Source organism: Eubalaena glacialis, chromosome 1 (genome assembly GCF_028564815.1).
Source record: "Eubalaena glacialis isolate mEubGla1 chromosome 1, mEubGla1.1.hap2.+ XY, whole genome shotgun sequence".
In the NCBI taxonomy this organism is placed as follows: Eukaryota; Metazoa; Chordata; class Mammalia; order Artiodactyla; family Balaenidae; genus Eubalaena; species Eubalaena glacialis.
The window spans coordinates 109,725,521-109,748,680 of record NC_083716.1 but is presented as its reverse complement, the minus strand read 5'-3'; the positions used below and the strand labels follow the sequence as shown (position 1 = coordinate 109,748,680).

The 23,160-nt window shown below is 47.9% G+C and overlaps 1 protein-coding gene across 6 annotated transcripts in view; it reads right to left on the bottom strand.

The window, feature by feature from the left end:
* Positions 1–7,107: 7,107 nt before the first annotated feature.
* Positions 7,108–23,160, bottom strand: part of HERC2 (HECT and RLD domain containing E3 ubiquitin protein ligase 2) — a 215,612-nt gene continuing 199,559 nt past the window's right edge. For all 6 annotated transcript variants that reach the window (XM_061182985.1, XM_061182988.1, XM_061182986.1 and 3 more), the window contains 10 exons: positions 19,705–19,892; positions 18,976–19,173; positions 16,541–16,624; positions 12,580–12,721; positions 12,256–12,450; positions 11,504–11,616; positions 10,680–10,870; positions 9,743–9,848; positions 9,213–9,425; positions 7,108–8,060 (listed from right to left, as the gene is read on the bottom strand). In XM_061182985.1, coding sequence (XP_061038968.1) covers positions 7,788–8,060; positions 9,213–9,425; positions 9,743–9,848; positions 10,680–10,870; positions 11,504–11,616; positions 12,256–12,450; positions 12,580–12,721; positions 16,541–16,624; positions 18,976–19,173; positions 19,705–19,892 — 1,703 coding nt within the window. In that variant the 3' untranslated portion in view covers positions 7,108–7,787. The remainder of the gene's footprint in view (positions 8,061–9,212; positions 9,426–9,742; positions 9,849–10,679; positions 10,871–11,503; positions 11,617–12,255; positions 12,451–12,579; positions 12,722–16,540; positions 16,625–18,975; positions 19,174–19,704; positions 19,893–23,160) is intronic.

Here is a 23,160-nt window from a genome sequence, read left to right as displayed (position 1 = left end):
CCAGAAATATAGATCAATGGAAAAGGATAGAAAGCCCAGCAATAAACACACACACCTATGGTCAATTAATCTATGATAATGAGGCAAGACTATGCAATGGAGAAAAGATTCTTCAATAAATGGTGCTGGGAAAACTGGACAGCTACATGTAAATGAATGAAATTAGAACATTCCCTAACACCATACACAAAAATAAACTCAAAATGGATTAAAGGCCTAAATATAAGACTGGATGCTATAAAACTCTTAGAGGAAAATATAGGAAGAACACTCTTTGACAGAAATCGCAGCAAGATCCTTTTTGATCCACTTCCTAGAGTAATGAAAATAAAAACAGGCCTAAGAGCCAAAGCAGTCTTGAGGGAAAAAAACGGAGCTGGAGGAATCAGACTCCCTGACCTCAGACTATACTACAAAGCTACAGTAATCAAGACAATATGGTACTGGCACAAAAACAGAAACATAGATCAATGGAACAAGATAGAAAGCCCACAGATAAATCCACGCACCTATGGTCAACTAATCTATGACAAAGGAGGCAAGGAAACACAATGAAGAGAAGACAGTCTCTCAATAAGTGGTGCTGGGAAAACTGGACAGCTACATGTAAAAGAATGAAATTAGAACACTCCCTAACACCATACACAAAAATAAACTCAAAATGGATTAGAGACCTACATGTAAGACCAGACAGTATAAAACTCTTAGAGGAAAACATAAGAACACTCTTTGACATAAATCACAGCAAGATCGTTTTTCATCCACCTCCTAGAGTAATGGAAATAGAAACAAAAATAAACAAATGGGACCTAATGAAACTTAAAAGCTTTTGCACAGCAAAGGAAACCATAAACAAGACGAAAAGACAACCTTCAGAATGGGAGAAAATATTTGCAAATGAATCAACGGACAAAGGATTAATCTCCAAAATATATAAACAGCTCATGCAGCTCAATATTAAAAAAACAAACAACCCAATCCAAAAATGGGCAGAAGACCTAAATAGACATTTCTCCAAAGAAGACATACAGATGGCCAAGAAGCACATGAAAAGCTGCTCAACATCACTCATTATTAGAGAAATGCAAATCAAAACTACAATGAGGTATCACCTCACACCAGTTAGAATGGGCATCATCAGAAAATCTACAAACAATAAATGCTGGAGAGGGTGTGGAGAAAAGGGAACACTCTTGCACTGTTGATGGGAATGTAAATTGATACAGCCACTATGGAGAACAGTATGGAGGTTCCTTAAAAAACTAAAAAAAAACCTAAACTAAAAATAGAATTACCATATGACCCAGCAATCCCACTACTGGGTATATACCCAGAGAAAACTGTAATTCAAAAAGACACATGCACCCCAATGTTCATTGCAGCACTATTTACAATAGCCAGGTCATGGAAGCAACCTAAATGCCCATCAACAGATGAATGGATAAAGAAGATGTGGTACATATATACAATGGAATATTACTCAGCCATAAAAAGGAACGAAATTGGGTCATTTGTTGAGACGTGGATGGATCTAGACACTGTCATACAGAGTGAAGTAAGTCAGAAAGAGAAAAACAAATATTGTATATTAATGCATATATGTGGAACCTAGAAAAATGGTACTGATGAACCGGTTTGCAGGGCAGAAATTGAGACACAGATGTAGAGAACAAACATATGGACACCAAGGGGGGAAAGCAGGGGGGTGGGGTTGGTGGTGTGATGAATTGGGCGATTGGGATTGACATGTATACACTGATGTGTATAAAACTGATCACTAATAAGAACCTGCTGTATAAAAAAATAAATAAAATGAAAGCATAAAAAAAAAAAGAAAAGAAAAACAGGGAATTCCCTGGTGGTCCAGTGGTTAAGAATCTGCCTTCCAATGCAGGGAACATGGTTTCGATCCCTGGTTGGGGAACTAAGATCCCACATGCCGTGCGGCAACTAAGCCCATGTGCCACAACTACAGAAGCCACGCGCTGTGTAACCCATGCACCACAACTACAGAGCCCACACACTCTGGAGCCCATGTGCCACAACTAGAGAGAAGCCCACATGCCACAACAAAGAGCCCGCACACTGCAACAAAAGATCCTGCGTGCCACAACTAAGACTCAACGCAGCCAAATATAATTAATAAATAAATATCTTTTAAAAAGTAAAATAAGATAGTCTTTGAAAAAAATGAAAATAAAAACAAAAATAAACAAATGGGATCTAATTAAACTCAAAAGCATTTGCAGAGCAAAGGAAACCATAAACAAAATGAACAGACAACCACAGAATGGGAGAAAATATTTGCAAATGTTGCAACTGACAAGGAATTAATCTCCAAAATTTACAAACAGCTCATGTGGCTCAATATCAAAAAACAAACAACCTGATCAAAAGGGAAAAGGGAACCCTCTTGCACTGTTGGTGGGAATGTAAATTGATACAGCCACTATGGAGAACAGTGTGGAGGTTCCTTAAGAAACTAAAAATAGAACTACCATACGACCCAGCAATCCCATTACTGGGCATATATCCAGAGAAAAACATGGTTTGAAAGGATACATGCACCTCAATGTTCATTGCAGCGCTGTTTACAACAGCAAAGACATGGAAGCAACCTAAATGTCCATCGACAGATGAGCGGATAAAGAAGATGTGGTACATATATACAATGAAATATTACTCAGCCATGAAAAAGAATAAAATAATGCCATTTGCAGCAACATGAATGGACCTGGACATTATCATACTGAGTGAAGTAAGTCAGACAGAGAAAGGCAAATATCATATGATATCACTTATATGTGGAATCTAAAGAAAATGATACAAATGAACTTATTTAGAAAACAGAAACAGACTCACAGACTTAGAGAACAAACCTATGGTTACCAGGGGGAGGGGTGGGGGAGAGGGATAGATTGGGAGTTTGGGATCGACATATACACACTGCTACATTTAAAATACATAATCAACAAGGACCTACTGTATAGCACAGGGAACTTTGCTCAATATTCTGTAATAACATAAATGGGAAAAGAATTTGAAAAAGAATAGATACATGTATAACTGAATCACTTTGCTGTACACCTGAAACTAACAGAACATTGTTAATCAACTATACTCCAATATAAAATTTAAAAAATTTTTTAAAGGCATTTAAAAGCATAATGACCTGTGGAGCGGCAAGAACTCTCATTCATTGCTGGTGGGAATGCAAAATGGGGCAGCCACTTTGGAAGATAATTTGGCAATTTCTTACAAAACTAAATACACTCTTACCATACCATTCAGCAATTGTGCTCCCTGGCATTTATCCAAAAGGAGTTCACAACACATTTACACAAAAACTGGCACATGGATGTTTATGGCAGCTCTAATCATAATGGTCAAAACTTGGAAGCAATCAAGATGTCCTTTAACAGGTGAATGGATAAACCGTGGTGTCTAGACAATGGAATATTATTCAGCACTAAAAAGAAATGAGCTCTCAAGCCATGAAAACACATGGAGGAACCTTAAATGCATTGGTAAGTGAAAGAAGCCAATCTGAAAAGACTCCAAACTGCATGATTCCAACTATATGAGGTTCTGAAAAAGGCAAAACTGAAGATAATAAAAAATAAAAGAGGTTGGAGTGAGGGAGGAATGAATAAACAGAGCACAGAGGATTTTTAGGGCAGTGAAACTATTCTGTGTGATATTAAAATGACGGAAACACTTCGTTATGTATTTGTCCAAATCCATAGAGTGTAATACCTCCAGGAGTGAGCCCTAATGTGAACTGTGGATTTTGGGTGACAGTGCTGAGTCGATGCAGGGTCATCAATCGTAACAAACGTACCGCTCTGGTGGGGAGGCTGATAATGTGGGATGCTGTGCATGCTTGGGGGCAGGGGGCATATGTGAATTCTCTGTACCTTCTGCTCTATTTTGCTGTGAGTCTAAAACTGCTTTAATAGTCTTTTTTTTTTTTTTAAATGTAATGAGCTAGAGGAAAATTCATTGTTCAGAATTCCTCAGAGGAAAGTCTCATTTGTGTATTAAAAAAACAAACAAAAAAAGTTTGAAAAGTGGCTGGGGCGTGGCCCACCTGGCCCAGCTCCCTGCGCTGGGGAGGGCCTGCCCCTCACACCCCTCACCCAGGTGGAGGTGTCCCTGCGCCACACCACCAGCACCACTCCAGCCATTAGAAAGCAGGGGCCTGGTCCCAGAACTAGGACATACAGTGCCCAGCATGCCCTCCTCTAGGACATGCATGTCAACTACAGGTTTCCAGTGTCCCACACTGGGACTGGGTGTCACTGCTTCGAGAAATCATCATCCCTCCAAGGGGCTCTTGCCATCCAAGCCAACTAAAGCAGAGTGAGAGCAGGGGACCAGGTGCTGGTGGCTTCCACTGGGTGTGCACTTGCACCATGGACGCAAAAGCTGGGCCTGGGGTCATGGCAGTGCCACAGCAGAAGAAAGAGGAAACAGAGAATCCTCCAGGATTTCTGAAGTTAAACAAAAAAGAAAAGGAGCTCACAGTGAGTATGTCTTATGCAAATGCTCGTGGACAGGGCCATGATCGTGGAGGTGAAGCTTGTGTGCGGGCAGCTGTCCCAGCATCTGGTCCTCCTGGGACCACCCTCTGCCAGGACCGTGCAGCTTCCCCCCTGAGAAGCAGCAGTTTTGGTCTCTGGACACTTTTTCACTCTTAAAGCCTCTTTAGGATCCTCAATGATTTTTACCTGGATTTTATCTATCAGTAGTTACCATGTTGGAAATTAAAACTGAAAATAAAATTTTTTTAACAGTCCCACAAGGACCCTTAGATGGCAGGGGGTAGAGGGGAGAAACTAACACAGCAAAGATGTTAGTACGTAAAACTGAAAAATTGTAGAATATTTATTCATCTTAAAATAAAAACAAGGGGGCTTTCCTGGTGGCACAGTGGTTGAGAATCTGCCTGCCAATGCAGGGGACACAGGTTCGAGCCCTGGTCTGGGAAGATCCCACATGCCGTGGAGCAGCTAGGCCTGTGAGCCACAACTACTGAGCCTGCATGTCTGGAGCCTGTGCTCTGCAACAAGAGAGGCTGCAATAGTGAGAGGCCTGCGCACCGCGATGAAGAGTGGCCCCCGCTTGCCGCAACTAGAGAAAAGCCCTCGCACAGAAACAAAGACCCAACACAGCCAAGAATAAATAATTAATTAATTTAAAAAATAAAAATAAAGAAGCAATGTAGCTCTTTCAAAAAAATAAAAATAAATAAAAATAAAAACAAGCCAATTACTTATTAACATGGATACTATTTTGAGAAATTATTTTTCAAAACAAAAAAATTTAGTGAGAATGGTATTTACATTTTCATCAGTCTCTTTACTCTGGCTTAAGATAGCTGGATTCTCATTTCTGCCTCTGCAGTCCGCAAACTGCCATAGCCGGCCCTCCACTATTGTTCCACATTTGCAGATTCAACTAAACCTTGGATCAAAAATATTCAGGAAAAGAAATTCTAGAAAGTTCCCAAAAGCAAAAGTTGAATTTGCTGACAAATATTTACATAGCATTTACATTGCATTAGGTATTATAAGCAATCTAGGGATGATTTAAAGTATATAGGAGGGGGTTTTCCCTGGTGACGGAGTGGTTAAGAATCCGCCTGACAATGCAGGGGCCACGGTCGAGCCCTGGTCCGGGAAGACTGCCACATGCTGCAGAGCAACTAAGCCCGTGCGCCACAACTACTGACCCTGCGCTCTAGAGCTCGTGAGCCACAACTACTGAAGCCCACGTGCCTAGAGCCCGTGCTCCGCAACAATAGAAGCCACCACAATGAGCAACCCACGCACCACAACGAAGAGCAGCCCCCGCTCACCACAACTAGAGAAAGCCCACACGCAGCAACGAAGACCCAACGCAGCCAAAAATGAATAAATAAATAAATTTATAGAAGTATTTATGGGAGGATGTCAATAGGTTATATGCAAATGCTACACTATTTTACATAAGGGACTTGAGCATTCAGAGTTTGGTAGCCTTGGGGTCCTGGAACCAATCTCCTGCAGATATCAAGGGACAACCATATGTTTTGATTGAAGGATATGAAAAAAATTTGGCCTTATGCAGATATGTGGTTGGAAAAGGGAGGACTTCATGGACACCTTGAAAGGACCTCAGGAACCTCCAGGTTCCTGGAACAGGACTTTGAGAACGCTGTTTGTAGAGGCGGTACCTTTGCCAGCCTGTTGATCCTGAGAGTGGAGGGGACAATACAGGCCTGAGAGCAGGCTGCACCTGTTCTCGCTTGCTCTCCTGCCCTGGGTCGTCAGAAGGGCATGTGAAGCAGAGCCCTACCCAACCCACAGTCCAGAGCCACGCAGCCAAAACTGGCCAATCCAGATGCACAAAGAGAGAAATAAATGCTTCTTGTGTGCCACCAACTTTGGGGGTAGTTTGTTATGCAGCCAAAGCTGACTAACAACAAAATGGATGGTGATTAAAAAAACACCTCACAGCTTATGGAAATTTTGCAACAAGCTGAAAAAAGGGCTAATCTGAACATTCACCAATTTGGTCATGAATAATTTCCCAGAAAAAATTTCTCTTTGGATCTTTTAATGCGACACATTGAGTCCCCGAGGAAAGAAACAGTCTCCCACATGAAATACCTACCGCTTGCCTCCATCTGATACCGTTTACCCCAAGTTCCACTGCCCTAGGCCTGCAGGCCGATCTCCCTCCTACGGTCTCAGTCCTTCACTTTGCAGAGCCTACCACACACGTGATCCTGAACAAGCAGCTCAAATCCTACTCCGTGGCCGACTGGACCAGAGACACTCCCCTGCCCCCAGGCCCATGGGACAGGAAGGAACCAAGGCTGCAGAGGCAGACGGCGTGGAGGACGGGGAGGGACGCTGAAGGCTCCCGACCCTAGCTGCTCCCCTGGAGCCCTTCCAGTCTCCTGAGGACCACTCCCTTTGTCACTGCAGTGAGTTTGGTTTTGTAACCAAAAAAGTCTAACTAGACTGGAATGGCTTTAACTAATGCTGTATCAAACACTAATCTATTTTTGGGTGGTAGCACATCCACCAGTGCTAGTCTAGCCACATAAGAAAGTTCAGCTTACAATTTTGAGACAGATGTTTTATTATTTATAGGGAATTAAAATTTAGGCATATACATGACACAAACATTATATATAGTACTTTCCATGATAGAAGTTATGATACTGCTCACAGAAAGGCCTCAATTCAAGTTACACACCGCATACGCTAGAATGTGCACCTGGGGAGGAAAGGGGGGCTGATGGCCTTTTTGTTTTGGTTTTGGTTTAAATAACCTCTGGATGCATTCAAGTAATACTGATCATTTAATGTTCAAAAAACTTTTAATAAATTCCGAGTAAAATTAATTGAAATATTTATAATACGATTTAATTGTTACACAGTATTTCCAATGTACAATCAAGGCAATGCACAACACTTAAAAGGAAGGGGGAAAAAAATCTATTGCACCCACAAGGAAAAAGGCTTTTTATTCATTTTTTGGGACGCTGCAATTCAGTATTTATATTAAACATTTACACACTTTAGTAAACGCAGAAGTCCTACATGTAACGCAGCATTGTGGGTAAGAAGCCCCTCTTAAGTCTCCACGTGCGAGGCTGACTGTCTGATCATTCTCCCACACGTTAGAGGGCTAACCCTTCTCATGGCACACGTCACGCCCTGCAGTCTGAACTGCAGCACTCTGCCTCCCTGCTCAGTCTCGTGGTGTCTTGTGATAAATGGCATTTCTCCACCTCAGTGTCCTGTTAAATAATCCTGTGTAGAGTCTGAAGCAAATGAATCCACGTCCTCGTTCTCTGAGTCGTCACTGCTGTCATCCGCAGCCGGCTCTCCCGTGAGGGCTATGCGAGCATAATCGTCTGTGTCTATGGACTTGCAAAAGTGGATGGCATATTTCAGCTTCTCCTCTAGCACCTGCTTACAGGAATACCGGGGCAACTTCAACAAAAAGAAGCAGGTGTAGGATTCAGGAAGGAAGTGGTCAGGAGGGTTGTATTTATCCAATACCTGTTAATGAAAAATGTTAAATCATCAGAGACTACGTACAAGGACAGATAAAACTGCAATCTATTTTATTATGTTCATTGGACTCTTGACTCTCATTCACATAAAGCGTCATATTTTGTTGGCTAAAAATAACAAAATACCAGAAAACACAAAATCTAGCCAATTTCAGAAATAAAAAGGAGCAACTGATTATTTCCCAGGACTTTCAATTAAAAAATAGCCACTGGTTACTGTGACAACTGCTTTTTACAAACCAATGCTGTGAAGAGAGTCAGATGGCTCCACCCACCCCCGGTCAACAAGGTGGGACTCCAGAGCCACTGACACAGGGTCCGGTGCAATGGCACGGGCTTAGCCATCACCCATGTGGGGAAGCTCTCCCTGAATCTATCAGCCCGCTTTCAGCCACAACAGATTAAGATACTAGGAAGCCAGCCAGAACTGTGGACAAACCCCACAAATTACCTACCTTCTGAGAGGAAAACTACACATGCTCTCAGAGATCTCCCTGAGGGGTGACGACTTCTGTAACCCTGGCCAGAGACCCAGGACAGGCTGCACTGGGCAAGGAGCCGCCCCCGAACCCCCCAAACATGCGGGAGAGTGGACACTTCCAACCTGTCTCTCTGCGGTAAACTCCACCCCTCAGCACCGCGACTGGCAAAGTCAACTGAGAGTAGGCACTGGGGAGTCAGGTCATTTCACCCCCAGGGCCTGGCAGGTAGACAGAGCCCGTCTCTGACCACGGACCGCAGAGTCAGAACTCAAAGCAAAACTCTGGTTCTCAATCCGATGAGCGCTCATTTTTCTCAGTAAGCAGCATTACTCAGTGATTCACCTAATTCAACCAGAGAATCAAATAAATGCTTTAAGTGATGTGTGTGCCCAACGATCTAGGGTACGCTGACATAACAGCAGTGTATCCTGGTGGTGGCCAGATAAACGTTTTAGAAGTAGGCAGTGGTACCCAAGACCTGCAGTCATAGAATTCTGAGCTGTCAAACCAAAGAGGTTACGTGTTTTTCATTTTTGTTTCCAGAGGGAAGGAAAACCACCTGACAGGAGAGACCTGCTCGCCTTCCCAGCTGGGGCAGGGCTGTGTGCGAGGAACACGACCCTCAGCTGACGCCGCGGGGTGTGTCGGAGCCGCACCTGGACGACGAAGTCTCTGCCCCGGAAGTCGGCGATGGTCCTGGGCAGCCTCGTGCGGCCCCACACGAAGCGAAGGAAGAGGGAGCGCTCGGTGTTGGAGAAGGACTCCATCACCTCCCAGAACCACTGGATCAGGGGCGCGGAAGGCTCCACCCCCTTGTATGTCGCCACCGACTTTAGGAGATGCAGGGGGATGTCTGGGCTGCCGCACACCTGTGGAGGGACACACTGCGTCAGCACGGGGTCCACCACTCCTTTCTCCCAGGGCTGGTGTGGGGAGGCTCAGGCGTGGGAGGCCCGAGGGGATGGGGGGGAGGACAGGCCCTGTGGCCTGCCGTGTGCGGGCCAGGGCTGGGCGGGGGAGGCGGGGACCACTCGCTCCCTGAGCACGTCCTACTTCACCCAAAAGGCACAAGCGTATCTCAGACCTCCAAGTGCAAGATTTAACTGAGAGGTGAACCGGCGGCACTGACTCAGTGGATGACCATGAGAAGGCATTGCAGGGCGGCAGCACGAGGCGGCGGGCATACCATTGTCTCCAGTTCATAGCCGGTGAACAGAGAAAGAAGGGGGACAGGCACGACTCGGGCCATCCCCTCCCGAACAGCAGCCACCTGCTCATCAAATTCGTGGAGTCTGAAAGAAAACACTCACTCTGCACTTCCATCTCTGGTGACGTAGATCTTGTTCTGCTCACACCAACCAAGCCTCACCACACAGACGAGCCGGGTGTGTGCTTTGCAGACACAGAGTCTCAGAGCTTCTCATGGACTGGGGCCATCTCACTGGCACACAGAACGCTACCTCAAAAACTAGCTACGGCTATACACGTTCCAAGACACAATTCTCAGCCCCTCCCTGCTTCCCAGGAAGGAGCCAGAGCCCGACAAGCAGAGGCAGCGAGCAGGCCTCACAGCACCCACGGTAAGAACCTTCAGAAAGCAGATGCCGCGTCCAAGGCCCTGGTGACTGGCGAGTTAGGGCACGAGACAGAAGGGAACACGGGTGGACGGCACAGGACACTCGCCAGGACTGGCCTCAGGCAGAGCCCAGCAAGCAAAGCCCAGCTGACGCACGGGGCCTCATCCCAACACCCAGCCAGGTGCTTCCGGAGGAAAAGGCTCCCGAGGAGCACGCTGAGCGGACGTCAGGCGGAGGTCAGGTGGCGCGAGGGCCAAGCCAGGGGTGGAGACGCCCCAAACACAGCCCTGCCCCAGGAGAGGTGGCACACAGAGGCCTGCGACCTCTGCTAGGACAGTCCCCAAACAGGGGGATTCTCTTCACCTTGATATTCTGGTCAGAGCCAGGAATCTCGGGTGAGAATAAGAAGTACTCCGGCCCTGATCACAGTGGAGCCAAGCCCATTAAATTTTACTTGTGGAAAAAAAGCAGCCACCCAAGCAAACCGTTTTCTGCTATCTTTGCTATTTATTGAGTTGAAATACTGGAAGGCAGACGACCATGTACCTGTAGTTCATTGCAAGCCGGACGTACTCGGCGCGGTTGTCCAGGGTGATGTGTGTGTACTTGGAGCTCAGCTGGATGTCCTGGCCGCTGGCGCTTGGCACCGTGAAGGGAAGGCTCATGGCCTCAAACTCCTCCGAGGTGGCTTCATTGTCACGGATGTACATGAGTCCAGGGATAAAATCTTTATCGACCTTTCAAGGGGAGAAGGGAGTCCCTCTGTTGGGTCGGGGTTGTTCCTGCACCCCAGGCCCCGGTTCACACCCGACACGCAGTCGCGTGAGGCCTCCATCTGCCTGGGGCGCACGGCAAGGCTCCCAGTGTACTGCGCGTGCCGGGAAGTAAAAGAGGGGCAGCGGGAAAGCGTTTTACCCGAGGAGCTGAAGACAGAGTGTGTAACAAGAGAGTCTTTAAAGCCACTCACTGAGAGCGCAACAGGCACTGCTCACAGGTGAGCCCCAACCTCACTCACGGCACCAAGGGAACCACACCTGGGAGGCCCCGGGAGCCTCAACCTCCCCCAGCTGCCCACGGGCTCAGCTGTGCCACAGGAAAGACAGAGGGCTTTCTCATCTGACGAGACCGTACAAGTGGCAAAGCCCGCACGCAGCTGGTGCACCAAGCTCTAGAAGCGGACTGGCCTTGTGTCCACACCACAACTCTGCTACTAGAAGGCGGCCGACGGCCAGCAGCCTGACCACCTGCGAGTATGTCGGCACCTCGGGACAGCCTGTGCCTCTTAACCAGACCCCAGGGGACGCCCCCTACGCTCTGTGCTGGGCACACAAGGTGTCACATCTCTCCGCCCTCTCCCGCCTGGAGGTTACCTCGCTGAGGTCTGCAATGGTGAGGCTCATCCCAGCCAGCTGCTTCCAGACAGGCTCGGCAAGGTTCAGACTCAGAGGACTCCCAGTCCGGATGGCAATACCCAGTAACACACCTGCTCGTTCGAAGCACAAGAGACAGGAGACACTTGGAACGGATGACAGAACATGCAGTCCATTCAACAACACAGCGGAGACTAGCTCTTCACTGGGGCCTCAGTGCCTTCTAAACCAACATTACCCCAATTCACAGAGACTTAGGTCTGTCCTTAAAACCTTACATCCTACTCTGAATTCATTGCTCCCTTCTGTTCCTATGGGTGAAGTCTGTAACTCTTCTGCTCTTTCCACCAACAGCTGTAGCCACAGCGGCCAATCCTCTGGTGGCAAAGCCAACAGCTAGAGCTTCTCAAGGAGGTGGTCGCAGTGCCTGGAGAGGTGCAGGCAGTGCCGTGAGTTAATGGGCAGACCCTCAATGAACAGGTGGCCAAATATCAAGACGTCCTAAGATCTGATCCCAAGTTTCAGATGCAGACATATGGTATCTCAGATCCTCTGAGCGCCAAGGGCACCTTCTGGTCCTCAGCACACAGCTGCTAAGGGTCCAGCTCTGCATGTCCCTGCAGCTACACACTGAGAAAGCTAAAAGTAGGTATTTAAAACAGCTACACCACTCCCAAGACACAGCAGCCATTAAGCTAACAGGGCACACACAGCTGAGCAGCTGCAGCACTGCACCCACGCAAGAGGCCCACCCAAGAAGCGGAACATGTTGGTGTGCACGGGCGCCCTGGCAGCCGGGCTGAACAGGTAGCAGTCGCGGTTGGCCCCCGACTCGTCCCTCCCGTTGGGCGTCACGATCAGAAGTGGGGTGAGTCCGTTCTGCAGCTCTTCACAGATCTCAGCTATGGACTCGCTGTAGCCACCACCACAGTCATCCACAGATTCACCTGGGGGGAAAGGAGGGTCGGCAGCTCACGGTCACTGCATCAGAGACCCCTGGGGGGCGGCTGGGGGCCGCTCATTTCTCCTCGCACCACCCTTCACACCACCGCCCCTCGGCGCACGCGCGCTCTCACCCACAAACTTGACCTTCCAGACGCGGTGTGGGAGGAGGAGGCTGTCAGGACTAAAGGAGCTCATCTTAGCGCACATCTGCCCAAAGACAGACTTGGTCCCATCAGGGCCCGCTAGGCCACCTTTACTCCTTGAACGCTTGACCTAGAGAGAGAGAGAGAGAACATACAGAACCGGGGCCACAGCAGAAAGCACGCAGGTGCCATCTTCAGCAGCCGACCGGCCCTGGAACCCCTGCATCCAAAGCAGGGCCCTGCGGCCAGTCACCCCTCCCGTTACCCTCACCCGTCCTGTCCTGGTCACTGGCAGGGGCTGGGGGCAGGAGGAGACCCTACAGACAGCAAGCAGCACCCAGATGAGTGGCACGGCCCCTACAACCTCAGGCCACTGTGAGTGCCCAGCAAGCTCAAGTACCACCCCCCGAGCACACCTGTGCGAGCAGGAAGGGCTGCTGGACCTCCCAGGACTAACCCCTGTCCTCGCCTCCGCACCCACACCTGCTGAGGACCCCGAAGACCAGCCCTGAGCTCCTCTCTTTCCCTCCCTGATGCAGGCTGCCTGCCGGACAGCTGTGCTCACGGGGCCAGGGTGCGCTCGCCAGCACACGCAGCACGGCAGGAGGGGGTGACTACGCAAACACGCCCTGACGAAATCACAGACCACAGGAAGGACCGTGAGCAGCCCGGCGGCAGGAGCTGAGCCTGGGCCATCCTCACACTTCGCAACCTTGCCCGCGGTCTCCGTGAAGGAGAGGCCAGGAGTCCCGAAAGCGCCCTCCGAGCAGACTGTCAGCCCTGGCAGGGTCACACCAAGGGGCTCCGAGACCAAACCTGGCCTGGAATATCTGGGCCAGGACAGAACCTTCCTCCCCTCCTTTCCTCACCCGCACGGACCCTGCTCAACTCTTGGGGTCACTGTGTCTCCAAGTATGATCACTTGTCCCACCTGTATTTCTCATCATAAGCTAAGATTCCCCAACAGATCATAACAATGGCCCTCAAGCCCTCACTCAGTGTGGCCTCAGTAACCCTGCAGCTTGCAGCCTGGGCTGTGCTTCCGAATCACCCAAGATAACAATGGCCCTCAAGCCCTCACCCAGTGTGGCCTCAGTAACCCTGCAGCTTGCAGCCTGGGCTGTGCTTCCGAATCGCCCAAGATAACAATGGCCCTCAAGCCCTCACCCAGTGTGGCCTCAGTAACCCTGCAGCTTGCAGCCTGGGCTGTGCTTCCGAATCGCCCAAGATAACAATGGCCCTCAAGCCCTCACCCAGTGTGGCCTCAGTAACCCTGCAGCCTGCAGCCTGGGCTATGCTTCCGAATCGCCCAAGAAGCTCAGTCTGAAATGACTGCAAAATGAGAAGTTAAGGAAAAAATGATTGCGAGAATGTACTTTCACTTGACGCTTCTGGCTAAACTCTCACCATCCTTAACTTCTTCGTGAGTTCTAGGTTGAGTTTAACAGCTAATTCTCCTCACTGCATGAATTACCATTCTCAAGACTAAAAATATAAGGTCAATGACAGTAATAATAGTAGTTTCCTGTGGAGTGAGTCTTCCTGTGCACCACACAGTCAGCTGCACATTCTCATACGTCATTTCATTTGACCTTAACAGCAGCTCTCTAAGGCACACAATGCCCCAGGGGAGAGTGAGCTACAGAAGGGAAGAAGGATGTGTTCCTACGTGAGGGGTAAGACACAGACCTGCTGCCCACTCGAAAGGTCACATCATCTCCGTTTACAGTGCCAGTTAACACAGACGGATGCTCTCAGCTGCTATGAAGGAACATGGCTATGTGAACACAGCCAGGACACTGCAAGGACAGGGCTGTGTACCTGACACCTCTGGACAGCAGGAATATAGGTGGTTTTAATGGTTTTTAGAATTTTCTAAATTTTCAGAAATGAGCAAGCATTATCTGCAATACATTTAAAGTTTTTAATGTACACAGATTTTTAGATCCTGTTACAAAACTAAATCAAATTCAAACACAGAGAAACCCTCCAAGAACATGGCCTACTTTTAGTGTCTCTATAGCACTTCTGACAGACAGTAAGAAAATGTCTCCAAGGGCATCCCCACAAAAGAAGGCCGCAGCCTCGGGACAGCACAGGGAAGAGGATGCCCACACCACCTTTCTGGGTCACTGCTGGTGTCTGCGTTCAACCTGGAGTCACAGAATGCCCCCCACCACCACCACTCTGCTCTACTTTATCTCCATCTTTGTGGAGGACCTTCTCAATTTCAAGAGTGTGTGTGAAACCCTGAACTGAAGGGAACCTGGCTCTGGCGCCTGAGGACTGTTGGGTGGCCCGGAGTGGCCCCTGTGACATCAATGAGCATTGCACGCTGTGCTGAAGGTTGTTTATACGCCTTTTAAAAAATGTATAATATAAATTTGTTTGTCTCCTTACCTATTCTGTTCTTTCAGACACGCACCGAGCATTTTCATAACTCACTGTGCTGGGGATGCCAAGATGAGAAAAGAAGAGGCATCGAGCACACAATGACTGAAAAGTGCACCTGGTGTGGGCTCCAGGTTAGCCAGGTTCCCTGGTGCCAAGGCCCCTGGGCTTGGACACCCACACTGGGCCACTGGCCCCAACGCGGTGCCTGTGCACAGCTGAGGCAGGCCTGCAATCCAGGAACACCCAACTGTCTGAATTAGATGATCAGCTTTCCTCACTTATGAACTTGAGTATTTAAGCCCTAATAATGTACAGCAAACCAAAATGATCCTCCAAGGTGGGGAAATAAAAGCTTTTTTATGAACCTAATTAAACAGCCCATTTGTTTGTGGAATTGGCTGACTGACCTCCAGCTTCACATTAAACACTATGACGTCGGTGAAGGAACCACTTCCATCAGCATGGTCACATGTGTTCTCCAACAAAGGAAAAGAGTTTGATGTCTTAATTAAAAATGCCCCCAAGAACAGCTCTGGAAGAAAGTCTAGTCATATAACCAGCATCAGGGTAAAAATCATGTGTTAACACTAAGGTTCAGGAACAAAGCATTTGTTCTTCAGGCTCTGCTCTTGCTCCAAGAGGTGGGGCCGACTTCACTTGCGCGGTAAATGTCAAGTGCAGCCGACTTCACTTGTGCGGTAAATGTCAAGTGCAGCCGATTTCACTTGCATGGGAAATGTCAAGTGCACACACGCCATCAGCAGTGCTGGGCTTCCTCTGGTTTTTATTAATTCTTTTAACTCGAAGCTTATATACATTTGGCAGCAGTACAAATTCAGAGACGGTCTACTTTTCATTTCTTCGATTACTACTGTGACACAGTCTTAGTATAAGTGATTCTGGCCTATTAAACTGGCAAAGTAAGCAGCCATCAGAGCCGGGGAAGGTATGAGGCTGGCGGGAACAGGGAACCTGCTCTGCCTCTCAAAACCTAACCCAAGGGGCTGACTGAAGACACACACATAGCTGGAGCCACACCAACTGGCCCTGCTGCACCCTAGAAAAGCAGGCATAGCCTTCTAGCCCCCAGCACAGAAATCAACGTGGGCAGCTGGTTGGCGTAAACAATCCCACGGTCCCACAGCATGGGACAGGGAGGTGCTTACAATGCATTAAGAGGAACAGACAGCAAATTACAAAAGAGAGTCATCCAGTTCAGGTTACAACAAACAGATACACACCCCCCAAATGTTAGCAGCAGTTATCACTATGTGGTGGAAATATGGGTCATTTTTACTTTTCCCCTTTTGCTTATCTGGATTTGTGCTTCTGGGTTATCTGAAGTAAGCCTTTCTTCTTTCTGTTATAAAGAAAACCACTAACATTCCCACCTGGCAGTCTCAGCACTGGACATCTCACGCATGTGGCACCTTGCTCTCTAAAGCAAGGGCATGAGAGAAGGTTTTCTACGAGTACTTGCCCCCAGCTGAGGGGACATGACTCACAACCACAAAGCCATCATATCTAAGAACAGAAAGCCATCTCCACTTGTTACCTGGATCCGGTTCAACTCCACCACGGGACCATGCTGGCGATCTCGCACCATAGTTGCTTGTACTACTTTTCGGAAAGCCGCCTCCTAAAACACGACAGACAAAATTTAGAATGTGATATAGAAAGTATTACCCACAGATATTTCACATCACAAAACTCCCTTTGTCGGGTCATGAGGTGGCCCAGGGCGGTAGCTTGGCATCAACACGCAAGCCCACGCAGAGGCTCAGGCAGCCAGCAGGGCCAGCGCTTAGCAGCAGCCCCTGCCTGCCATCTGGAGGCATGAGGCACCCGGCACGCACTGCACAGAGAGGAGCAAGGGCCAGAGCCTGGGGACCACCTGCTCCAACCCAGATCTCAGGCCAGGCTCCGAGGGTTAAACAGAAAACTGAGGTTTCCCAGCCAAACTGCAAGTCCACTAGTGGCAGGACTGAGGCACTAATTATACACTATTGCTGTCCCAACAGAGACACCAGCCACAAAGCCGCAGCAGGGCCGGGGAACAGGCCAGTGTTGGGGTGGGGATGGGGAAGACAGTGAGGGAGGGAACTCATCGGCACCATGCCCTGAAAGAAACCTGGAAAACTCAGGGTGAAGATAGCAAGCAAAGGGAGCAGGCCCCAGCTTCACCCAGGGAGAGGCATGCCCATGTGGGCCCGGGCGCGGGGAACATGTGGTCGTGTGCGCGTGCGTGAGGACGGGAGGAGAGTCCAGACACCCGAGGGAGCCAGGACCAGTGGCAGCCCCAGGTCCCTGCCAAGTGGACGACCGAGCTCTCTTCTGGAGACAGGGTGGCTGGGGGAGGAGCAGAGGGCGGGCCACGAGGTGCCGACAGCAGGGTCCGCACCCCCCTCTTAGGTCAGAGCCTGAGAGCTCCGACCTGTGAAGACGGGAAAGGCAGAGGTGCTGCCATCACACGGGGGGCCCACAGACACACCCCCCGCACCACAGAGGCGACTGCAGAGGCAGGCCGCTCCCCACGCATTCCTGCACGCCTGCCACCCCGAGGACCACCGCCCTCCCCGCTGCTCGGCCCTGCTCCAGGCATGCGCTCCCTTCCCACGGAGCGCCCCACCGAGCCCCGCCCTCCTGTGGCTCGCTCTCTTCTGGGCCCTGGTAACAGCTCTCCACAGTCACCCACGAAACCCACTCCCTAGAATTTCCAGCAGAGGCGGTCCTTTCCAACAAGGACCAGCATAGAGGCCGATGCCCCCGCGGCTGAGGGTGCCTTTCAGCCTCCCTCGGCGTCCCCGCCCTGCGCTCCCAGCCTGCAGGACGCTCACACACTCGGCGTGAGACACGTGCTACCTCTCGCTTTGCTTTCTCCCTACAAGGAGAGGCTTTTTCCCTTTTACTGCTTATTATCACCTCCGCTTTGAGGGATCAAAAAAAAGGTGAAAGTAATCAAATTTGCCATTTTTATTATTGAAAAATGGTTGAAGTAAAGTCTCATACTGATTTTACCTGCCCACAATTTTTCCTGCTCCGGGTCATCAGAGAGCTCTTACCATTACCACAATCCTCATCGCTGCCTACATGTCTCTAAGCCACACATAAAAATAAAACGTGTGCACCAGTCTCCTTCCGCTAGGTAGTTGAGGAAATAAAGCTAATCCTGAAAAAAGATCTGTTTGGACAGTACTCCAAAACATCTAAATTTTATTATCATTAAGAATAGACCATAACCTTGGATAACAATATATGTCACAGAATCAGCCTCTTCAGGACTAGGATTCCTCAATTTGACCTCTATGCTTTTTTTCCCTATACAAATATTCCCCCTACCATACAACAATTGAGCCTCTTCACGGACATCCTGTCAAGCTGCTTGCCAGAAACTTGATGACTTCAGGCATTCCATTCTAGAAAGCTCAAATTATTACAAATGTCAATGGGTCAAAACTTCTCTCTTGACTTTCAGAAGCCTTCATTCATGATTCTTTTCAGAGACTGTTAAACTACCCTTCGGCCAGGAATTTCTACATATCCTGGTACCGAACTTCTATCTAAGCGATCTGTAACGTCTGGGTCCCTCTGTTGGACATCCCTGGGGAAGAAATTATCCCATTGTTTTTCCTTCCTGCTGTCGGTAGGGATTTGCCACAAAGCCTCAAGGTCAGGACAGCAAAGAGCACTGCAAGAATGGAAGCTTAGTTCTGCCAACCCCCTTCTGGGGAGGTGGGAAACAGAGATTACAGGGGGAAAAGGCAGCACCACACTATTCATTTTTAACATAAGCTCCAAAAGAGAAAAGCTTTTTGTCTGTTTTGATGCATTCTAAGTACCCAGGACAGAGCCTGGCACATAGTAGGTGCTCAGTGAACATTTGCTGAATGAGCTGTATTCAATATATTCCTAATTTAGGAATTTTTGTTGGATAAAACTTACTGAAGATACCAATATCACCTACAGTAAAAATTGCTACCAGAGCAGTACCTTTCCCTGGGATATCAGAACTCCTCGCAGAGTGCCAAAGCCCACAGAAGGCCCGAGTCCAGTTTCATCGAGAGAGCCCTCCAGGTCAAACATGGGGATGCAGGGGCAAAAGAGCTCTGAGATGTGATGCAACAGCAGCAGCCGGTTCCGCAGTGCTATGATTGGGATTTCCTGCAAATGATTGTACTCCATGGGGACCTGAAACATGGAAACTGCGTTAAGTCAACTTAGGTGTCAAACGCACAGATAAGCCATAGTATAGTAGATGGATTCTGAAAATACTGTTTTTGAAAACAGACAAGCACTATGACTTCTGAGTTTGGTTTAAAAAAATCTTGCTGTTTCTAAAATAATATTCTGGCCATTTTGCCTGAGCCAAGAAATGTAAACCAAGGAGAATGCTAAAAAAATTAGCATATAGAAATATATTTACTGCAGAAAACATGCAGCCTGAACTACCAGAATGGTTTTGTATAGTTTATAAAATTTTGAATAAAGGTGACACACTGATACACACAGAATGTCGACTGGTGTGAATAATTAACGTTCTTAAAAATACTGTTCTTACCATTACCAATAATTATAAATTATTTTCAGTAGAGCACCTCTGTAAATGTATAAGGGGAAAACGAAGTGTGTGCATGCTTGCACACGCATAATTCAATACACAGGCCGTAACTTTGTCACAACCTGCATGCCTGCTGGCCCACTCGCCCAACCGCCACTGACCTGTGCAGGGAGCTTCCCGGCACTGGCGGGCTTGCTCGTTGACCAGGCGAGAGTGTGTGCTGAGCCACAGGCCACACGGTTGACCTTCTTGCCCTGAAGGGCAGCTACCAGCCGAGGCCTCTGGATGGCATTTGTTGTTCCATCTCCCAGCTGTCCCTCATCATTGTCGCCCCACGTATAAACTTCACCTAATGCAGTAGATTTAGAACAAGGACTTGTATACTAGGACCAATGAACGCACAACCACCACCATCTTCCCACACATACAGTCCTTGCTGCCCTCCAGCTGGGTGTCGGCGGTCATCTGTGCAACGTTAACCTTATGGTGATCTAGATGTCTCTAATCACAATACTCAAAGAGGTAGCAGGCTTCCCAGGACCCTTGACAGCCCCTGCTGGCTAACACGGCTTTTCCAACCGTGTCTGTTCACAGGACTAAGCATGTAACTGGAGCAGTTCTTAATCAGAACAAGTAACATCAAAACAGATGGTAAATACTTACAATCCAAATTGACTTTGTATGTCAAAGGAAGAGAAAGTCAGTTTTTAACTAAACAAAATCCATGTTTTTAAGGAACATGTTGTTCTTCCAATGGTTATTCATATCCTAAACATGAGATATGAATCTCTCATTCATATCTCAATGATGAGAATCATATTTTTCAGCATACCATACTAGATCCCAACCATGAAACACCACTGTATGGGTAAGGTGGTGACTAGAATAGAAATGAGTTTAGTTCTCTAGAGACATCACAAGCCTTGCAAATCCACAAAGACTCCTCAGGGTGCCATGAAGCCATAAGCACCACTGTGCAAAGTGCAAGGCCCGCATGATCAAGGGCAGTGTGCTTGTGTCCTGCCCCTTCCTGCTCTGGAGAACTCAGTCCTAAAGCCACTGGGTAGGTGTCAGAGCGCAAGCAAGGGGAAGAGAGCCTCTTTGCAGAGGCGCAGCCAGGTGCAGGGAATCGGAGTGCACGAGAGACAAGGACTTCCACACAGAGGGTAGCCAAGTGTGGGAAGTCAGCCAAAGCAGGGAGCCGTGTACCCATGTGGGGACACGGTCCGGAGTGCGCAGTCACAGCCCAAGTGAGGCGAGGATCCACGCAGGGGAGAAGGCACAGGCAACGACGGGACACCAGCCACTACAGGAAGAGTAAGTGAATCACTTACTTACTCAGTAAGGGGACCCAGGTTTCTTACCAAAAGAGAAAGGAGTAACAAGTATGGAAAGGGAGAAAACTAGAATGAACCTGTGGTCCAGTACCTTGGGGTACTGGTGTGAACAAGTGGTATTCAATGTACATATATACATACAGAAATAAACACAGACGTAATTCTGTGTATTATTTACACATATATGCCCTAGCTCTGTCCACTGAGAAGGCCTGGGAGCAGTGACATCCCGTTGGCGATGATCACACCTACAGAGCTGACCTTGTCTTTCAAGTACCATTTTCCTCTAAAGGCACCAGGGCTCCTTGGGGAAACAGACAATTCTAAGCTTGAGACATGGAGAGTCAAGACGAGGATAGAAGGTCTTTTTCTGCCAGAAAGCAAGGAAGTACTCAATGAATGACGGGGTGGGAACTTCAGGAGATGAAGCCAGCCAAACAGGGCACAATTTGAGCATCAAGGTAAGGAAAAGCAACAGCTTATATGTAACTCATTAAATAAATTAGGAAACTATGAGTCCGACAAGATGAAAACAAACCAACAAAAATTTAAATATCTGATGAGAATAAATAAAATGTTCAGTGAAAAAGGAATATTTATATAGTTTCAAACACCCTCCCAAATACTTGTTAGTTGCAAAGGATGTTCACAGTGGAACAGGCTGGCTACACCACCTTTATCAAGTGACTGATATTAACAGCATTAATAATGGGACAAAGAGAACATGCATGTCACCTGATGAACTGAGAATGAATTAGGAATGCAGGATAAATTAAGATCAAAGATGTGCAACCTGAATCTACTGAGGAAACATCAAACTCAAATTGAGAAATGTTCTACAAAATAACCAGCCTGTAACCAGTGTCAAAAGTGTCAGGGTCCAAAAAGCCCAAGAAGACTGAAGAAGACTGACAAGGATGACCCTGAGGGGTGACTGAGGGTTGTCTCAGAATAGAGGTAAGAGCAGCACAGCTGATGCAGCCCATGTTGTGAGGGGAGAGAGAGGGAGGTCAGGTGGAGTGACGACTGTGTGTATTTTCTCACTGAAGGCCATGGTGTGATTATGTAGCACAGGGCCCATCACTGTAGGAAATACACACTTGTTCAGGGTAATGGGGCACCACGGCATCACCTATCTCTCCCATGGAAAAAGGAAAAGTTCTTTGTACTATACTTCCAACTGTTCTCTAAGTGTGTTATATGTTTCAAAAATTTTTAAATTATAATAAAGGAAATAAAAGTGTGTTGTAATTTCTTCATCAAGAACTACATCAGTCCCACCACAAGCCACAGAAGTTACGTATTCATATATGAAATTCATTCATCGAAACTAATTAAAGGGCACATGTTCATATAATTCACTGAAGCCTTCTAAAGGGAGCAAAATTTGGGGAATGGCAGTCTTGCAGCAGCCACCCATACTCCCTGGCCCCTTCACTCCACCTTCAACGCCAGCGATAGCAAGTTGAGACTCTCGTAACTGGAAAATCTCTCCTTCCCCTTCTTCCATCACATCTCTCTCACTGATCTTCTGCCTCCTTTTCTCCACTGAATGGTGTGTGAGATTTTACTAGGCTCACCTAATAATTCAGAATATTCCCATACTGTAAAGTCAGCTGATTTGGCAATCTTAATTCCATCTGTAATTCCCTTTTGCCATTGTCTTGGGGTTCCCAAGACCACCCTCAGTTTTGATGATTCACTAGGAGAACTCCAGGACTCAGCATATATCATACTCAGAGCTATAATTCATTACAGTGAAAGGACACAAAGCAAAATCAGGAAAGGGAAAAGGTACATGGGTGAAGTCCAGAGAAAACCAGGAGCGAGCTTCCAAGGGTCCCCTCCCAGTGGAGTCACACAGATGCACTTAGTTCCTTCGGTAACAAGTTGTGGCCACTTGTGACGTGCTGTCCAGCAGGGACATAAGAGACTCGGTGCCAGGGTTCTGACTGGGGCAGGTCAGGCAGGCACCTCTGCCTGGCATGTACCCAAGTTCCAGACCCCCAGAAGGAAGCAGGTTTCAGCAGAGACCACACTCTTTGCAAACATTCTAACAAAGCCTCTTTCAATTAGGGCTGATGGGAGCCCTCCTGAAATCCAGGCTCCCAGAAGCCAGCCGAAGGCCAACCTTGCAAGCGAGTGTTTCTAAAAACAGCCATATCAGACCTGCTCTGTTAGCCACAAAACACAACACATTCACCGGTGTTAACACCAGGGGCTGAAGACGATGAGGGCCAAAACCACAGGCGTATTTTCAGAATATAGTATGACTCTCCC